Below are 18,328 nucleotides of genomic sequence, written 5' to 3' on the forward strand. Positions count from 1 at the left end.
TTCTTTCATCAGTGTCTTATAATTTTCTGCATACAGGTCTTTTGTCTCCTTAGGTAGGTTTATTCCTAGGTATTTTATTCTTTTTGTTGCAGTGGTAAATGGGAGTGTTTTCTCAATTTCACTTTCAGATTTTTCATCATTAGTGTATAGGAATGCTAGAGATTTCTGTGCATTAATTTTGTATCCTGCTGCTTTACCAAATCCATTGATCAGCTCTAGCAGTTTTCTGGTAGCATCTTTAGGATTCTCTATGTATAGTATCATGTCATCTGCAAACAGTGACAGCTTACTTCTTCTTTTCTGATTTGGATTCCTTTTATTTCTTCTTCTCTGATTGCTGTGGCTGAAACTTCCAAAACTATGCTGAATAATAGTGGTGAGAGTGGGCAACCTTGTCTTGTTCCTGATCTTAGTGGAAATGGTTCCAGTTTTTCACCAGTGAGGACGATATTGGCTGTGGGTTTGTCATATATGGCCATTATTTTGTTGAGGAAAGTTCTCTCTATGCCTACTTTCTGGTGGGTTTTTATCACAAATGGGTGTCGATTTTTGTTGAAAGCTTTCTCTGCATCTTTTGAGATGATCATATGGTTTTTCTCCTTCAATTTGTTAATATGGTGTATCACTTTGATTAACTTGTGTATATTCAAGAATCCTTGCAAGGAATGCAGTTTCAACTGACCTATATTTTGCACCTTGGTGAGTATTATCAAAATCCATTTTCTGCCTGTATTGAATTGTTCTAAAATATTTAGTGGAGATAGGTTTTAAACATATCCACCTCTTTTTTCTATGCTAACACATATTTGCATGACCCTTCTGTTGTATAATTGTGTCAACAACTAGAAAGTTTCGTTCAAACATGGCCATTATCCACCCATAGCTATTTCTGTCACTCTTTAATGGAGTATTAGCAGCAGCAGGTAAATAAGATACTAAAAAAAGCAAACTACTTTCAGATTCTTAATTTACACATACAATGCATTTTAATTTTTAAAAATAGCTCTGCTTTGAATATAGCACTTATCCCAGGGATGAGGTCTCAAAGAATTTATAGGCAAAATTCCCTCTTCGGGGTAAGCTGCAACTCAGAACTAAAATGCCAAATTCTCCATACTGGGCTGTCTTTAATAAGCTGAGAATCATTTATATTAGTCATAGAGAAGATGTTTCCAACCGTTACTCTCTTTGATCCTGCTTTTCTGTATCTATAACAGCCCTGCTTTGAGTAAGTACTAACTGAATTACTTAGAATCTTCTCTTCAAATATTCCTGCTGAATTTCTTCATGGCAGTAGACTTTAAGAATCTCCTCTTTTAATTTGGCAACTCCCAAACCCTGAGGCAAATTCTCAGTTAGCTTGGCTGGTCATGGAACAAAGAAGAACAGCTCTTGATGGTAAAGGCTCATTTGTTCTTTGTTGAAAACTTTCTGCCTCAGAGGCAAGCCACAAGCCAGCCAATGGAAGTGGAGACTCACTGGGCTGTGCTTCCCCCCAGGACTAGGAAGCTTAGATCTGGTCTCAAAGAGTCAGAGAAGAGTTGGTCTTGTCTACATCTGCTTTGTTTTTTGTTTTGTTTGTTTGTTTTGGCCACGCTGTGCAGCATGTGGGATCTTAGTTCCCTGATTGGGGATCGAACCCACACCTCCTGAAGCGGAAGCGCAGAGTCCTGACCACAGGACGGCCAGGGAAGTCCCCATCTATATCTTCTTTGGATGTTCTCTTTGGGACTAAAACAGTATTCAAAATCAGAAGCAACCAGTCATGGTTGCTATCCTCTCCATAGGATAACTTACACCTTGCCAAAGTTCTAAACCACGCCACAGAACCTCAGAGAGGCCTCAATCAGGAGACCCTTCTCTCTGGAGGGAAAACCTTCAAAACTAAATTAGCTTGGGCGGAAGAGGTCTCCCTGCAACAGATCCTGGGTTTCTAAACCTAAGCTTTACCTGCTCTAACCCAAATCTCTAGGGTAGCCTGTGGTCAAACCACCAACCAGGTTAGCCCCACCTCATCTGCATGGGCATTTTCTGGTTTATAGTTCGACCACAGGCATTTAAATAAATACTGAAGCCTATTTAAACCCTCTGTCTTGTATTCTAACTAAGGAAGATACGGAGAAAAGATCATATAATTGGCCCCAGGTTTGGGGAACTGTATACAAAGTGCAAATCTTATCCAACGTGCATCCTTTGCACGTTTGCTCACTCATAGTAAATAATGTGTGTGAGAACATAAATGGATGTGTGTGTTTATAGCCTCTAAACTCTGAAGTGAAGTCTAAACTAGATGAAAACATCACGTGTTTAAGAAAATTATAACAATATCCAAAATTACTGAGAGATCATATAATAATGGTTGTATCTATAAATGACTCTGACTTTACTGAAAATTTACTGTATATTTTCTTTAAATGACCAGCTTTCCTAAATTCATTTTTAATAAGATCCTGTCATCAAGTTTTATGTCATTTTTGAGCAATACATTGATTTTCTAAAGACAGAAACATTATTCTCGAAATCAATTCCAACCTATTGCTCATGTAATAACTCAGCAGTTGAAAGCTTTAATCCAGGAAGGATATTGCTACGTCTATCTATGTTCAGGCATGAAGGTTTAACTACTTAAGGTTTTTCACCACTTTCTGCCAAGTATTTTAGACCAGAAGTTCATATTTGGTGGTAGAGTATTACATGAATAATAGTTCAATTTCCCAAAGTCCTGGAATACTTTTATTTCTGAAAAGTACATGTTTGATTAAAACATGTTTGGCCAAGTCAGGTTCTAAAAACATATTCAATGTCTAAGGCAACAATTCCAATAAAAGAATTCAGGATGGAACCTGTCTAAAAGAATAAAGCCCTGGAAGGGGAATCTTAGCTAATCCACACATAGCATTAGCAGAGATTTTATACCTGCCCCTTTGAAAAAGCCTCTGTCTCTTGAAGTCCAAACTTTAGGTTAGTTATTTATCCTAGATGCCAATTCTAGGAAATAAAAGGAGATGGGGATTTGGATTGTTGGGTGAATAAAAAGAAACATCCAGGTTAACCAAGCTAGGATCATCTATTATATAGTGAAATAAAGTGTGTGAGGGGCCTAACCACATCTCAAAGAAAGAGAAAGAAATATTATGCTCTGTTTTAGTATAATAATCTTTGCAATGAGATGGAAGGTGGAAAATTCCCCATTCAAACTGACTTTTGGTAATCTGTGGGGAAGGAGACATTATGGATCATATTCTTAGCTATAGAAACGTGATCTATATATATGTTTAACACCTAATAATAATCACAAAATGACCATATTAGCAGAATAGATGTGGGTAATGTGTACACAAGGGAAAGAACATTATTTTTCAATAGGCTGTATTTTTGGAGGACAGCTTGAAGGAAAGCAATCCATTAAGTCCATTCAAAACAAGTCCATGATAGAAGATTCTTTATATTTTTATCGTTGAAAAAACTGAGGAGAAACCAAGCTTATTCCACAGTATGGTAATTATTTTTCCTTTTAAGCCCATCCCTCCCACCCCTGTCTGCTGAAATCAGGGCTTGGCATAAATTTTCATGTCTCAGGGGAAAAGTATATAGGAGCAGCTGGAACCTGTCCTGTGTGTATTATTTTAGAGTGTGGGATTTACATGATTCACCATCCAGAGGCTGATGGGGTGATTTTGAAGGGAGAGGGAGTTGTTTGGGTTTTTTTTTTTTAATTTTTTGTTTTGAGATAATTGCAAGTTCCCACGCAGTTGTAAGAAATAATACAGAGAGCTTCCCTGGTGGCGCAGTGGGTGAGAGTCCGCCTGCCGATGCAGGGGACACGGGTTTGTGCCCCGGTCTGGGAAGATCCCACATGCCGCGGAGCGGCTGGGCCCGTGAGCCATGGCCGCTGAGCCTGCGCATCCGGAGCCTGTGCTCCGCAACAGGAGAGGCCACAACAGTGAGAGGCCTGCGTACTGCAAAAAAAAAAAAAAAAAAGAAAAAATACAGAGAGATCCCATTTCACCCAATTTTCCCCAATGGTAGCATCTTGTGTAACTACAATACAATATTACAGCCAGGAAACTGACATTGAAATAATCCATTAACCTTATTCAGATTTCTGCAGTTTTACATGCTCTTGTTTGTGTGTGTGTATTTAATTCTATGCAATTTTATCACGTGTATAGATTCATGAGACCATACCACAGGTAAGATACAGAACAGTTCCATCACTTCCAGGATCCCCAGTAATACTCTTTTATATCCACACCCACCTCTCCCCCTCCCTCACCCATGGCCACCATGAATCTGTTTTCCAGCTCTAGAATTGTGTCATTCAAGAAAAGGAATTACGTAGTATATAACCTTTTGAGATTGGTGTTGTTTACTCAGCATCATTCCTTGAAGATCCATCCATAGTGTTGCATGTATCAACGACTCCCTCCCTTTTACTGCTGAGTAGTATCCCATGGTATGGATAGACCACACTTTACCTAACAATTCACCCACTGAAGGACATCTGGGTTGTTGCCAGTTTGGGGCCATTATAAAGATGCTATACAGATTTTTTATGAATGGATATTTTAATCTCTCTGGGATAATTACCTAAGAGTGTAATCGCTAGGTTGTATGATAAGCGCATTCTTAGCTTTATAAGAAACTACCGTACGTCTTCCCAGAGTGGCTGTTCCATTTTACATTCCTACCAGCAGTGAATGAGTAATCCAGTTTTCCCCATCCTCTCCAGCAGCTGGAGTTATTACTGTTTTTTATTTAGCCATTCTGTTAGGTATGTAGTGCTATTGTGGTTTTGATTTGCGTCTCCCTAATGGCTAATGATGTTAAACATCTTCTCAGGTGCTTACTGGCTCTCTGTCTGTCTCCTACAGTGAAATGTCTATTCATGCTGCTTGCCATTTTCTACTTGGATTGGTTTTTTAATGTTGAGTTTTGAGAGCCCATTATATATTCTAGATCAAGTGCTTTGTCAGATACGTGATTTGTAATTATATTCTCCCAGTCTGTAGCTTGCCTTTTTACCTCTTCACAAAGTTTTTAATTTTGATGAGGTCCAATTTACCAATTTTTCTTTTTATGGATCATGAGCTTGTTGTCAATTCAAATGTGTGACTTTAACATAACGGAGTAAACCCTGCAGACAATCCACGCAGGCAAGAAATAGTTTGGATTACCATACCCATCCCGCATTCACATATAAAGATTTAACAGTTATCTTAACTCAGAATTTAACATTTTAAAACAAACAGAACTTTAAAAATCATTTTTAAACCAAGCTTTAAAGATACTATTTCAAAGGCTACACGTGAAAAGTAAAGAACTGAGGTGACAGTTGAGATAGAGCTGCCCTTTAATGCTCTGGCTCACCTGTGACTGAAACCTTCATGACAGATCTGTTGGACGGCAGGTACCAATGGCTAAGTGTACTATACAGGCTGAAACTCCCACCTGTCCCATCCTTTATCCCAAAGGGGTATGATTTGGTCCATGGTGTATCTGAACCCAGCAATTCAGGTTATATAGGGGTCAGTTAAATTTATATATTTTAAGAGAAAGTTATTTCCCAAGGAATTCTTAAATTCTCCAGTTGATTTTCTCCATGTTTGGACAACAGGTATAAGAGGCGGGATGAGGATTCTCCTTCCTCGTGTCTATGCATTCGTCTTTGTTATTTGCCCTAAAATAACACATAGAGAATTCCCAGCGAATGGAGGCTGTCTCAGATCAGGTCTCCCAGAAGCAGAGCCTGAGACAAGGATTTGTGTGCAAGTGATTTATTGAGGGAGTGCTCTGAGGAGGGAGAGTGAGGGGGGTGGAGGCAGGATGGGGTCCCAGCAGGAGTCTGGCTTCAACCTCCTCCCAGGAGAGCTTCTGAGCATAAATTGCACCACAGAGTAGAGCCCAGCCTGAGGCAGTGGCTGGGAAATATGTATCCATCAGTCACTGGCTACCGGCTGGGCCAGGTGGGGACATGAGCGCAGGTGGCATAACCTCCCAGGCTAAGAGATTTCCATCAGGCTGAGGGCGCCAACAGCATCCACCACCAGGATCTTAATAATCACAGAACTAGTATTAAAAATACACAGACTGTTAACTCTCCCACTTAACCAGTTGCTTCTCTAAGCCTTCTGCTACCCTTAGATTGCCTCCTCTGTCCTGTTTCTGTCATGATCAAGGGTTGCTCAGTTACATGGAAGCTCAAGATGAATGCAACAGAGGTGCTTGTCGCCCCCCCCCCCACCAGCAATCTCCTGGTGGGTTGCAGCGCGCAGCTCTCTGCTTCTACCTGTGGGCTGGGCGGGACCCAGAAATACTGCATCCTCAGTTACCTTGAGGTGGGTTGATTCTTTACTTGTTGGGACATGATTTAGTCAGTGATGTAGATTTTTCCAAGTACATCTAGGGCAGTCGAGACAACAGTAAAAAGGAGACAGCACGCTTTCCGAAACATCAGAGATACAAGTGCTTCAATTCAACATCCGGGAAAACTTCCCTGATCAGAGAAAAAGGAAAATGGGCTTCATCTATTTCTTGTTACCTTTAGAGTTAGACAGAAAGCGCTTTTTGATTCAGTCTTTGAAGGGAATACTGTACAATATACTGTTCTGCTTGGCTGCCTTAGTGACTCTCATGGAGTGGACTTAATTGACTAGTTGGGTGAAGATGGAAGATCCCTCAGGGCCGCAAGGCTATTATGCTGAACGTGAGTTCTCACTGCCCTGCTTCAGGTGGAGATGGAGCTGGGGCCGACTTGGAATTGTCTACAGTTCCATGCTACTTGGAAATTGTCTTGTCTAGAGACTGTCAAATCCTGATGTGAACATATTTTTGTGCCTTTTTTTCTTAAAGACCCATTTTATTAAAGGACCAGTTGCTTTTTTTTTCTTCCCTGGGCTCTGAAACAAGCATCCAAGGTCATCTGAGTATCATACCTGCTGAAAAGCCCAAGGCAATCACGTCAACCCCTTAACTGAGAGGATGTTCAGGAAGGAAGTTGGATATAAGCCTGTTAGTGGCCCAGGCTTTTCCATGTATTGTTCGTTTAAGGCAACTCCCGGAGGCTCTGGGAAAGGCTTTGTATTCTCATTTGTTTCTAGTAAAAATAAGGTGATTCTAAATAAGTGGAGACAATACCTGAATGTCGAGCCCTGGCCTAAGTTTGGGAAGTACTTGTATAAGAAAGCAAATCCTCTACATGTGCAAGGAAATGACACTATAGTTTTGCTCAGTTTTAGGTCAGGTGGGATGGAGGGCACTTCAGGTAACTTCCCGAAGTCCAGGTCCTCTGGACAAAGAAGTAGCTCCCAACTGTAGTACTAGAAACTTTCCAACACTGGCATCACCCCTCTTGTCCTTCCACCATTGGCATTTGCTTAAGTTGTCATGAGCCACTATACTCTGATGATAATTAGAAATTGATGTTCCTGGATTGCAAAGTTACACCAAAAATAGAAGTAAATCAAACTGCAGAGCTTCTTTGGTCTAGGTAATCACAGAAATCTTCATCTTCAAACTGGAAAAAAAAACCTCAAGATAGCTTCTGGCTGACAAAGTATTACAGGTGGGACTACAAGTACTAGTTACGTAAACCTTTGCCTGGCATGGAAGAGACTTTTTTTTCATCCATTGTCTAGCAAAGAGCTATCAGGTGAAACATTCTCTTCCGAATCTTCAAGTCAACATTGACTCAGAGTGCTACCCAAGTTGGACCTCCCATATCTATTTGCCGCAACTAAGCATCCTCTGTAGCCATTTCCATCAAAGATTGTGCTTCGAAAATGTTTACAGGAAAAAAAAAATGACCCACAATCAAAATGGCCCTTGAAGTTAGACATTTTCCCCAATAATTTTCATAGTATTACTGAAATGAAGTCTTGACACCTTTTAGTGGAATCACAGGGTTCCTGCTACTCTTTTAGGACAGATCTGGGGCAAACCTCCCTCTAGGCAGAACTGATGTTGCTTGTATGAGTCCTTAATTTCCAAAGGGCATGTTGGTTTTCTCCAAGTATAAGGCTTATGGTGGCCCATGCTTCTAAAAAGATTTTATGGATCTCTTGAAAGGCTGGTTTACTTTGACAGACTCTGGCTGACATAGTCATGAAAATCATCATGCATTTGTTCAACAAAAGAGGTGGGCCCGGTCAGACGGTGTAGGCCCTTGTAAGCCATGATCAAACATAACATCAAACACTCGCTGAATACCTACCAGCACATTTGCTGTTGTGGGCAATTTCCAATATGGAAATGGAAGAAATAGCTTCTGCTTCCTGGAAGCTTTGCAAAAATGATCCTCCAGAGTCCCGCGAATGTTAGCCAGGAACATCTGTGCAGACCATTGGCAGTCCTTTGGAAATCTTGGGAGATTTCCCCAGGAGTTTTAAGTAAGTAGAGCTACAAGTGGATGCATTTAATTAAGCAAACTCAAAGGCCAATCTTGACTGTTATAACCTTTGAAAATCCATCCCAAGCAAAACTAGTTCCAATTAACTAAAACCTTCTAGTCTGCAAGACAAGAGGGTGGGTCTCTCTGTTGTGAGTTTAATGAAAATCTTTTATAAAATCCACATGTGTGACGTAAAGATTTTGGCCCTGGAAGCTTTTATGCCAAAAATAATGTCTGAGAGGGAAAGGATGATGGTTGCAGATAAACTAATGGCCAATTATTTCATTAATTTCTTCCTAATTCTTTTTTTATGTAGCTATTTGAATTTTATTTTTTTTAATTTATTGTTGGCTGTGTTGGGTCTTCATTGCTGCACATGGGCTTTCTCTAGTTGCGGTGAGCAGGGGCTACTCTTCATTGCGGTGTGCGGGCTTCTCATTGTGGTGGCTTCTCTTGTTGCAGAGCTCAGGCTCTAGGCACGAGGGCTTCAGTAGTTGTGGCATGTGGGCTCAGTAGTTGTGGTTTGCAGGCTCTAGAGAGCAGGCTCAGTAGTTGTGGGACACAGGTTTAGTTGCTCCGCAGCATGTGGGATCTTCCCGGACCAGGGCTCGAACCCATGTCCCCTGCACTGGCAGACAGGTTCTTAACCCTTGTGCCAGCAGGGGAGTCCCTAATTATTCTTTTTTTTTTGGCTAAAGAGAGTCATTCCAACTCAATAGTATATCCTAATTATTTTTCTATAGTTTAAAATAACCTCCAGTTCCTCTGCCCCTTGTATGAGAAAAATTATTAGTTCTACATAAATCTGCAATTTTGTCCCAAGTGTATAAATTTATAAAATTTCTAGGTCGCATCTTAATTTTGTTTATTTTTGTAGTTAAATGCCTATTGATGGAAAAATTGATGTCTTGTTACTTCCTCTACTTTCTGTTTTTAGCCAGACTGAATGAAAAATATAGTAAGTACAGCTTGTTTTTAAATTCATATCAACAATAAGTAATGATGATTCTTTATTTTTAATTTTAATGATGTGTGTTCCAGGGGGAACAAAAATGCCTCATCTGTGACTCCAGATTTCCATATGATCTGCACGCCCAACCCAACAGCCACACCACTGAGAATGTAATCCCAAGTTTTGAAGCAGATGGAGAAGAAAAATGGTGGCAATCAGAAAACGGTATGATTAAGTTCCATTCCAATTTTTTATTCCTTCAAATTTTTTGTAAGGCACCTTTCACTCTATGATTTTGGCACTATCACAGCAAGCAGTTATACTGAAATGGAATAGTATCCACTGAGAATGTAAAACCCTGTAAAAAAACAAAATTTAATTTTTTAAGAAAGATTATTTTCCTCTTGAGAAATCGAAGTATTTTTTAAGCACATAACTCAGAATGTTTCACTTTTTCTGTGGTGGGAAAGAACATAGCTCTGCATCCTCTTGTTCTTTGTTAAAAAAAAAAAAAGTTATGAGGTGTTGGTAAATTAAGCCATATATAAAACACACTGCTGTACACAGAAATAATAACCCAGGGGAAGTCTGAGAGTTAATACCATGTGCTTTTTCTTTTTCCAACTCCTGAAGGGAAAAAGAGAAAGGACATTTTATTTCTTACTGTAAGCCAAAGATTTTAATATAAAAATTGAATTGAGAGGAGAGTTGGCTACTCACTGCAGTTCTTTCTTTCCTGGATTGATGCCCTTCCCTGTTCATGAATAACTGTGATACTGAACCTCACACCGGCCCTGACCGTCCTTATTTCCTAGACACCACTGTAAGTTTGGACCTGATCGGGGATTTCTTGTTTCCCACCCCAGCCTTGGGCCTTATGTGTTTAATGCAGCTGGTTGGGCTATATTAAATGATGGGCCCTCTTCAACACTGGTCTGGAGCCCTTAACCCAGAAAAGGATTCCATTGCCACATCTCTGTATGTTGCACCTTGCGCTACAATTCCTCTCTTCTGTTCAGATGCCTAAACCTATTTCCCTTCGGGGATCCTAGACCGTGAGAGGGGAGTGTGGGAATAATCATAATAGGTAAGATCATTTAGGGCAAGCATCATACAAGGCTATTTTTTTATGTCACCTATTGGACAGGGACATGATTGGTGTCTATTAAATGCTGGTTCATTTTGGATCCTAATGATTGGTCTGTCATTGGACTCTCCTTAGTGAATGTTGGTGGGTTTTGCCACACTGACGGATGTGGCCATTTTTGCTTCACAGCTGCTTTGACCCACACGTCCAGCATTCGTTCCACGTCTCCTTACAGAAGGAATGCCCTTCGGTCAAAGCTGACTACACAGAAGATGGGTTCTCAACCAAGAACTTTAGACAGGGGACAAGAGATGTCTTTTCCAGAAAGAGCTAGGAGCCTTTGACACAGAGCCTGGAGTGTGGCTGCTCTCTCGGCAGCAAATCCTTCCCCAAGCCATTCAGTCTAGAATGCTCAGCTGCTCCCCAGTTCACCACGGTGCAGCCACTGTTCTCTGGAACTAGACTGTCCAATACTGTGGCTCCACACATGGCTCCTGAGCATGCAGAACATGGCAAAACCAAACTGAGATGCACTGTGAATGTAAAAACATCCTGGATTTCTAAGACTTAATTTCGAGAAAAATATATGTGTAATAAAGCACTACGAATTTTTAAAATGTTGACTATATATTGAAATGAGAATATTTTTCATATATTGGATTAAGTATATTATATATATCATATATGACATAAATATATATGATAAATAATACATTATATCATGTATGACATATATAAGTAATATTCAATATATTATATATATGTGTTATAAATAATTTATAATAAATATAATAAAGTATTATTTATTATATTTATTATTAATAAAGATAAATAATTTCTCCTTCTTTTTACTTTAAAATGTGGCTGCTAAAAAGTTTTAAATGACACATGGAACTCATATTCCCATCGGACAGTTCCACTCGAGAGCGGCTTCTGTCACGTCTGGATTGGGGTTGATCCTCTGTGTCCGTGCTAGAGCTGGATGACAGCTATCTCAGTGCAAAGTCCTGGCCAGGATGCTTTGGGCTACAATCCATGTGTTCTCTTTGGACACCTAAGTATATCTCCCTTAGGAGATCCTAGACCATGAGAAGGGAGTATGGGAATCGTCATAATATATAAGCTCATTTAGGGCAAGCATAATATGAGGTTGTCTTTCTATGTCATCCATTGAACAAGGACATGATTGGTGGCCACAGAGGAACCCACAGACCCTCAGTCCCAGGGAAATAATCCAAGCTGGGTTTTCTGCTAAGTGACAATACAAATAGTTCAAATGCTTTTTTGCAGCTGTTGGAAGGAAAGGGTATTTGCCATGCTGTGCCTGCTAGCTTATGTTGAGTCAAGATTTGAGGTCAAGGAATTGACCCTTCTCTTTCCACCTCTGGGGAATGTCCGGGAACTCCCTTGGTGGTACGTAATGCTGCCACACAGTGGCCGTGTGCATTGCCACCAAAAGGTGGATGTGGGCACAGTCAGGGGAAAACGGGTATTACCTTCATGTGGACTTTCTCCTGGGCATGGGTGGCTTGGGAAACCACTCCAGCAGACTAGGCAAGAGTGTTGATCACCAACCATGAGATTTCAAAGGGTTTCGTTACAGACAAGCCACAATGAGGGATTAACGTGATAAACAGGGGTCTCTCAAAATCACTGATTTTCTTTTTTCTGGTTTTTCCTTTAGGTCTTGATCATGTCAGCATCAGACTGGATCTAGAGGCATTATTTCAGTTCAATCAACTTATTCTGACCTTTAAGGTACAGATGTGTAGGCTTGCTGTCCCCTTATCTATTTACCAAATGCTTGGTATACCTACAATTTTGCTTCCTTGCTTCCCTACAGAGAACAAAAAGCTGTTTAAATCCAACTGAAGCTTTGTCATCTGGGTTTTTGTTCTTGAATGAAAAACAAAAAACCCTCTGCTTATTAATAATTTATATAGATTAAGCATAAAAATAAAATAAAATCTTGGAAGATACAGCAAAAAGGAAACCTTCAAGCCCTGGGTTGATAGAGATTACAAGAACTAGAAAGATAATTTTTGACATAAGAGGGCAGGAACTGGAAATTATTTAGGGAAAAATTGTGATCAAAAGAGGAAGAAAATTTAAAGGCTCTTTACTGAGATTAGGTAGATGCCAGAGAAAATCCTGTACTATTGTCATTCTTTAATCATTCATCAAAATTCTAATTTTGACGTCAAGCCTGGAGCTAGGTTTTGGTAATAAAAAAGGAACATAAGGGGCTTCCCTGGTGGAGCAGTGGTTGAGAGTCCGCCTGCTAATGCAGGGAACGTGGGTTTGTGCCCCGGTCCGGGGAGATCCCACATGCCGCAGAGCGGCTGGGCCCGTGAGCCATGGCCGCTGAGCCTGCGCGTCTGGAGCCTGTGCTCCGCAACGGGAGAGGCCACAGCAGTGAGAGGCCCGCGTACCGCAAAAAAAAAAAAAAAAAAAAAACATAAAACTAAATGTTTTAAAAATTTTAAAAAGAACCCAGTCTTTGCCTTCAAAGAGCTCACAGTCTAGTCATGTATACAAACATATATATAATATATATATTATATATACACACACACATACATATATAAATTTGAAATTATAATGCCAAGTGACAAGTGCAGAAATAGATGTATGATTAGAATGCTGGGGGGTTCATTGACATGGCTAAGATGGCTCTGGGGAGTTGGTAAACTTCATGGTGGATTTTGGAGTATGTGTAGGAGTTTGCCAGAGGAAAAGCATTCTAGGCAAAGAAAAACCACATGCAAATTGCTGTAAAATATCTGCTACACTGCCTTTTTTAAAAATGAGTATGCTATCTTGCTTCAATTAATAATTCACAGAACCATAAACAATTTAAAAGTGGAATTCGATTCTGGGGCAAAGCATGTGCTCATAAATACTCGCCCGCCTGTTAGAGATTTCGGTGTTTTCATGGTAGAATAGATTTGTTTGTTTGTTTTGTAAATGTATTTTATTTACTTATTTATTTTTGGCTGTGTTGGGTCTTCGTTGCTGTGCGTGGGCTTTCTCTGATTGCGGTGAGCGGGGGCTACTCTTCGTTGCGGTGCGCGGGCTTCTCACTGTGGTGGCTTCTTTTTTTTTGCAGAGCACGGGCTCTAGGCGTGCGGGCTTCAGTAGTTGTGGGTCGCAGGCTCCCTAGTTGTGGCTCGCGGGATCTAGAGAGCAGGCTCAGTAGTTGTGGCGCACAGGCTTAGTTGCCCCATGGCATATGGGATCTTCCCGGACCAGGGCTCGAACCCGTGTTTACCGCATTGGCAGGCGGATTCTTAACCACTGCGCCACCAGGGAAGCCCGGTAGAACAGATTTTTAAAGATACAAATAAAGTTTTAAAAAATGGAATTTGAAAATGGAAACATTCAATCTGGAGTGGGTAATAAAATCAACTTTTGTGAGGTATGACAAGTTTAACTCATTTTTCTCCTAGACTTTTTGGCCTGCTGCAATGTGAACTGAATGTTCCACAGACTATGGACACACCTGGAGAGTGTTCAAATATTTTGCCAAAGACTGTGCTACTTCCTTCCCCAACATCACATCTGGCCAGGCCCACGGAGTGGGAGACCTTGTTTGTGACTCCAAATATTCGGATATTGAACCCTCCACTGGTGGTGAGGTAGCATTTCCTTCCTTGGATTTTTTTGCCATAAATGAAACCTATTTTTGTTAATGTGGTTAATTGAGATGCAAACAATTTAGGTAGTGTCTACTGAAATTGAACTTGAGCTGAATGTGTCAGAATGAATGTGTCTGGATTGAAATGAGTCCTGAATTCATCTTCTATTCAGATGAATTATAAATACCTTATAAGAAATCATCCTGTAGAGAAGAGTGCTGTACTTGAAGGTAAGCAAGGGCTAAAATGCAGCCTGGGCACCAGAGGAAGGAACATCTTTTTCTAACCCTTGTAAAGGAACCACAGAGGCTGGCGGCAGCCCTGGATTAGTTGTCTCAGCTCCGTGCTCTGTAAGTCCCCACCCACGTGGCATCTGCCAGGAACTTCCTCAGAGCAAAGCTGGTGATGGGCAGAGGGTCAGGGGGTAGGAGTGTGCTTGGGAGATATGACCTTATCAGCTAGACTAGAAGGAAGAGTGGCAGAAGGCAGGTCCAGAATCCCCCGCCAGATCTAAGTTGATGATGACTTGCTGAATAGTGACCCCATCAATCCACCCCAACCCAGCAGAGGCGCCCTTTCACCAGTGGTATCAGCACTTCCGTCTACATGGACCACTTGTGCGTAAAGAGCCAGAATGACTGTTTAACAACCTTCCTTCATTTTCATTCTTGGTATTTTTTTTTTTTTTTTTTTTTTTTTTTGCCGTATGTGGGCCTCTCACTGTTGTGGCCCCTCCCGTTGCGGAGCACAGGCTCCGGACGCACAGGCTCAGTGGCCATGGCTCACGGGGCCAGCCGCTCCGCGGCATGCGGGATCCTCCCAGACCGGGACACGAACCCACGTCCCCTGCATCGGCAGGCGGACTCCCAACCACTGCGCCACCAGGGAAGCCCCCATTCTTGGTATTTTTATTCATGTGAGAACCTGTTACTGACCAGGGTTCTTGGCCTTCCCCAATCAATAAAAATTGACTAGAGGCCAGACAAGAAATTCAGGCAAGACTTTATTGGGGCCCCTGTTGCAGCAGGGGGGGAACGAGAACAAACAACAGTTTCCCCTGCTTGCTCTCTCCCCAAGGGGGGGACAAGCTTGTTTCTTATAGGGGGTGAGGGTAGGCTGTGTCCAGGGGTCGGGCCAGAGGGGTGGCTTAGGTGTTTTGCCCACCTCTTAGGTAGTGTTGCGTGCAGGGGCCACGCACAATACCCTGTTTTTGCTCCAGGCTCTTCAAAAGTGGCAGTTGGGTTTTTTGGTCTCTTTGTATCTTTCGGGCGCAGTTATTTTTAGTCCCATGCAGTTTCTCTGTATTTTGTTGCTGGAGGAGAGGTGTGTTCAGGTGCAAGCACTGCAGCAAACGGTCCCAGGTCCCAGCTTGTCTCAGACCCAAATGATAATCTGCGTTTTACACCAGGTGGGAAGCAATGGCTCAGCCTTCTTGTAAGGTCAGAATCTCTTCTTTAAGAGTATATTTAACAATTATGTTTTTGGGGTAAAATACTCTATATTAACCTACCTTTGTTTTACAGGTTGTTATAGAAGTTTTGGATCCCAGCTTTGAAATAGAAAACCCTTACAGCCCCTACGTCCAGGGTATGAATTGCTTTATATTTTTCATACCAACTCCTTTTCTAGAATTTCACGTTAGGGAAATTCCTTGTTATTGCATGTCTAGGGCACATTAAGGGGATGTCAGTCAAGCAGGGTGCATTGAACCCATCCAACCTAAATGCACTTCGATTCGTTAATTTCATAATTTTCCTTTCTCTAGACCTTGTGACATTAACAAACCTGGGGATGAACTTTACCAAACTCCATACCCTCGGGGATACTTTGCTTGGAAGGATGCAAAATGATTCCCTTGATAAATACTACTATGCTCTGTATGAGATGGTGGCTCAGAAAGCTGTTTTTGCAGTGGCCACGCTAGCTAATGTGGCCCAACACAGAAGCTGAGCGGAGAAGTTTTCAGCCCTCCCGGAATGGTGAGTTGCAAACCTGAAAGCGTGGCTGGCTCTCCCATCTTCCCTTCACTGTCTTGGTGCTGAATGTAGATCAGACTCTGTATGTGGGGATCAACAATGTTGTTTCATTCAACCTGGCCCGTCAGGCCATTCTGGGGGTCTTCGGTTCTCTGGACAGAGGTTCTTGTGGATTCTGCCACATGTGGGCATCATTCAGCTAATGGGGAGAATTTATAATTTATGATTTCAAGATAGTCCGTTTTGCTGTCTTTTGTTTATTGGTTTTTTAGGGAATGGAGATTTGCTAGGGATGACCCATAAGTTCACATGCGTTGTGTCATAAAAACATATTGAAGGTCTATCATGTGAGAGCCTGTGCTCAGTGCCAAGGTGTCTGAGTGACATCTGATGCTCTGAAGATGGTCACCCCAAGTAACGCACTACAAATGACTCTATCTTAAGCAGTGCAGATCTTCTCCATTCCTGGGACTAATCGTAAAAGAGTAATGTAGCAGAAGAATGGTATTTTTTTTTTTTTTTTTTTTTTTGCCGTACGCGGGCCTCTCACTGTTGTGGCCTCTCCCGTTGCGGAGCACAGGCTCCGGACATGCAGGCTCAGCAGCCATGGCTCACGGGCCCAGCCGCTCCGCGGCATGTGGGATCTTCCCGGACCGGGGCACGAACCCGTGTCCCCTGCATCGGCAGGCGGACTCTCAACCACTGTGCCACCAGGGAAGCCCCGAAGAATGGTATTTTTTGCAGGGTCCTGGGGGTGTGTCTAACTCAACAGTTTTGAACTATTGGTCATAACAGACAAGGCTGGATTCAGGCTATTGCCTCTTCCCACCTAGACACCTCTGTGTTTCACTGGAATTGGAACTTTTCCCTGGGAACATGGACACGGAGGGCATTTTGTGAAAAAAAAACAAGAGAATCACATACCTTTCTCTAGTTGCTTTCTGGTTTCTAGTTCCCTCTTTTTCTTGATGCTCCTAAATCACCTCATACATGCACACGCACGTGCACACGCATGTGTACACACATACTCCCCATCCTGGCCCTCATTTTGCCAAAGGCTGCAAAATGTGTGTTCTGTGTTCCCTGAAATTAGAATTCAGAAATGCAAAAACATTTAGGTGTTCAATAAACATCTTAAATTTTTTTTAATTTAAAAGCTAGTTAAGCAAATAATAAAAGATAGTCAAGGCTGGTATTGTAACTAACAGATGGGAAACTAAGACCCAGAGGGACCCCGTGGCCTGGTACGTCATTTTCCATTTAAAGAACCCCAGCGTCCTCAAAGCTCTAAGATAAGCCCTGTGTTCACACCGTTTATCTTCCTCACACATGCAGGTTCATGGTCGGTGCATCTGTCAGCACAGTACAGATGGCCCGAACTGTGAGAGGTGCAAGGACTTCTTCCAGGACGTTCCCTGGAGGCTAGCCGTGGACCCCCTGGACAGCACTTGCCGAGGTGGGTGGACCTCCGCTCTCAGCATACACCGAGTTTCCTTATATGAGCTCCTTACACGATCTCTGCTTTTCCTTCTTTTGGAGAACATTTAGTTTGTGTCTGTGGAGCTGCAGGCAGCACAGGTGGTGAACCCCTGTGACTTACAGCTCCAAATGTGTGATAGCCTCATGTCTCCCAGTATCTCACATAGAAGAATCACCAGCTTCTCAAACCTTTACACCAAAAATTCACATTAATTTGAAGAACGAGACAATATGCATGTTGTGTGGCCCCTTTGCAGAGGAGGGGCATAGCCATGAAATGGTAATATCTGTGAGGACGGTGCCACTCCAGGAATGTGGTGACCCCTAGAATGGGTACAAAGATCCCCACTGTTTTCCTGAATTATCACACACTCAATGAAGGTGACTTTGAACCATATGTCAGCTAAGATGAGAAATGAGGTCCAGAATGGAGTTGGACAGGCTATTGTATTTTTTATAAAATATTGAGGCTGATAAGATAGGAGGGCGTTTTGTCATGTGTTTGCTGCCTCCGAATTTTGATGAACTTCCAAATAAACCTGTTACCCAGTTTCTTTTCCCAAATATGGGGAAAACAGGATTCGAAGGAGAGGTTGTCAGATGAGCTTTTATGGAAAAGCCCCATCCGTGAGTGTCACAGTGGATAAGACCCAGCAAAACGTAGCCAGAGATTATGCTCTTTACAGGGAAAAACCCAACGGGATGAACAGCGTAGACATTACCACAAAGACGCACAAATCCCTCTAAACAGACTGCCTTTCCTTCCGACACTCTGGCTGAGCCCCTGATGGGAGGAAAACAGCCTGC

The 18,328-nt window shown here is 41.9% G+C and overlaps 1 protein-coding gene across 1 annotated transcript in view; it reads left to right on the forward strand.

The window, feature by feature from the left end:
- The first annotated feature begins 665 nt into the window (after positions 1-665).
- Positions 666-18,328, forward strand: part of LAMB4 (laminin subunit beta 4) — a 112,938-nt gene continuing 95,275 nt past the window's right edge. Inside the window, 10 exon segments of the mRNA XM_065883543.1 lie at positions 666-699; positions 6,180-6,232; positions 6,234-6,338; positions 9,431-9,566; positions 12,113-12,186; positions 13,878-14,066; positions 15,590-15,653; positions 15,832-15,960; positions 15,963-16,045; positions 17,378-17,498. Of these exon segments, the coding sequence (XP_065739615.1) occupies positions 666-699; positions 6,180-6,232; positions 6,234-6,338; positions 9,431-9,566; positions 12,113-12,186; positions 13,878-14,066; positions 15,590-15,653; positions 15,832-15,960; positions 15,963-16,045; positions 17,378-17,498 (988 nt within the window).

This window comes from Phocoena phocoena, chromosome 9 (genome assembly GCF_963924675.1).
Source record: "Phocoena phocoena chromosome 9, mPhoPho1.1, whole genome shotgun sequence".
Lineage (NCBI taxonomy): Eukaryota > Metazoa > Chordata > Mammalia > Artiodactyla > Phocoenidae > Phocoena > Phocoena phocoena.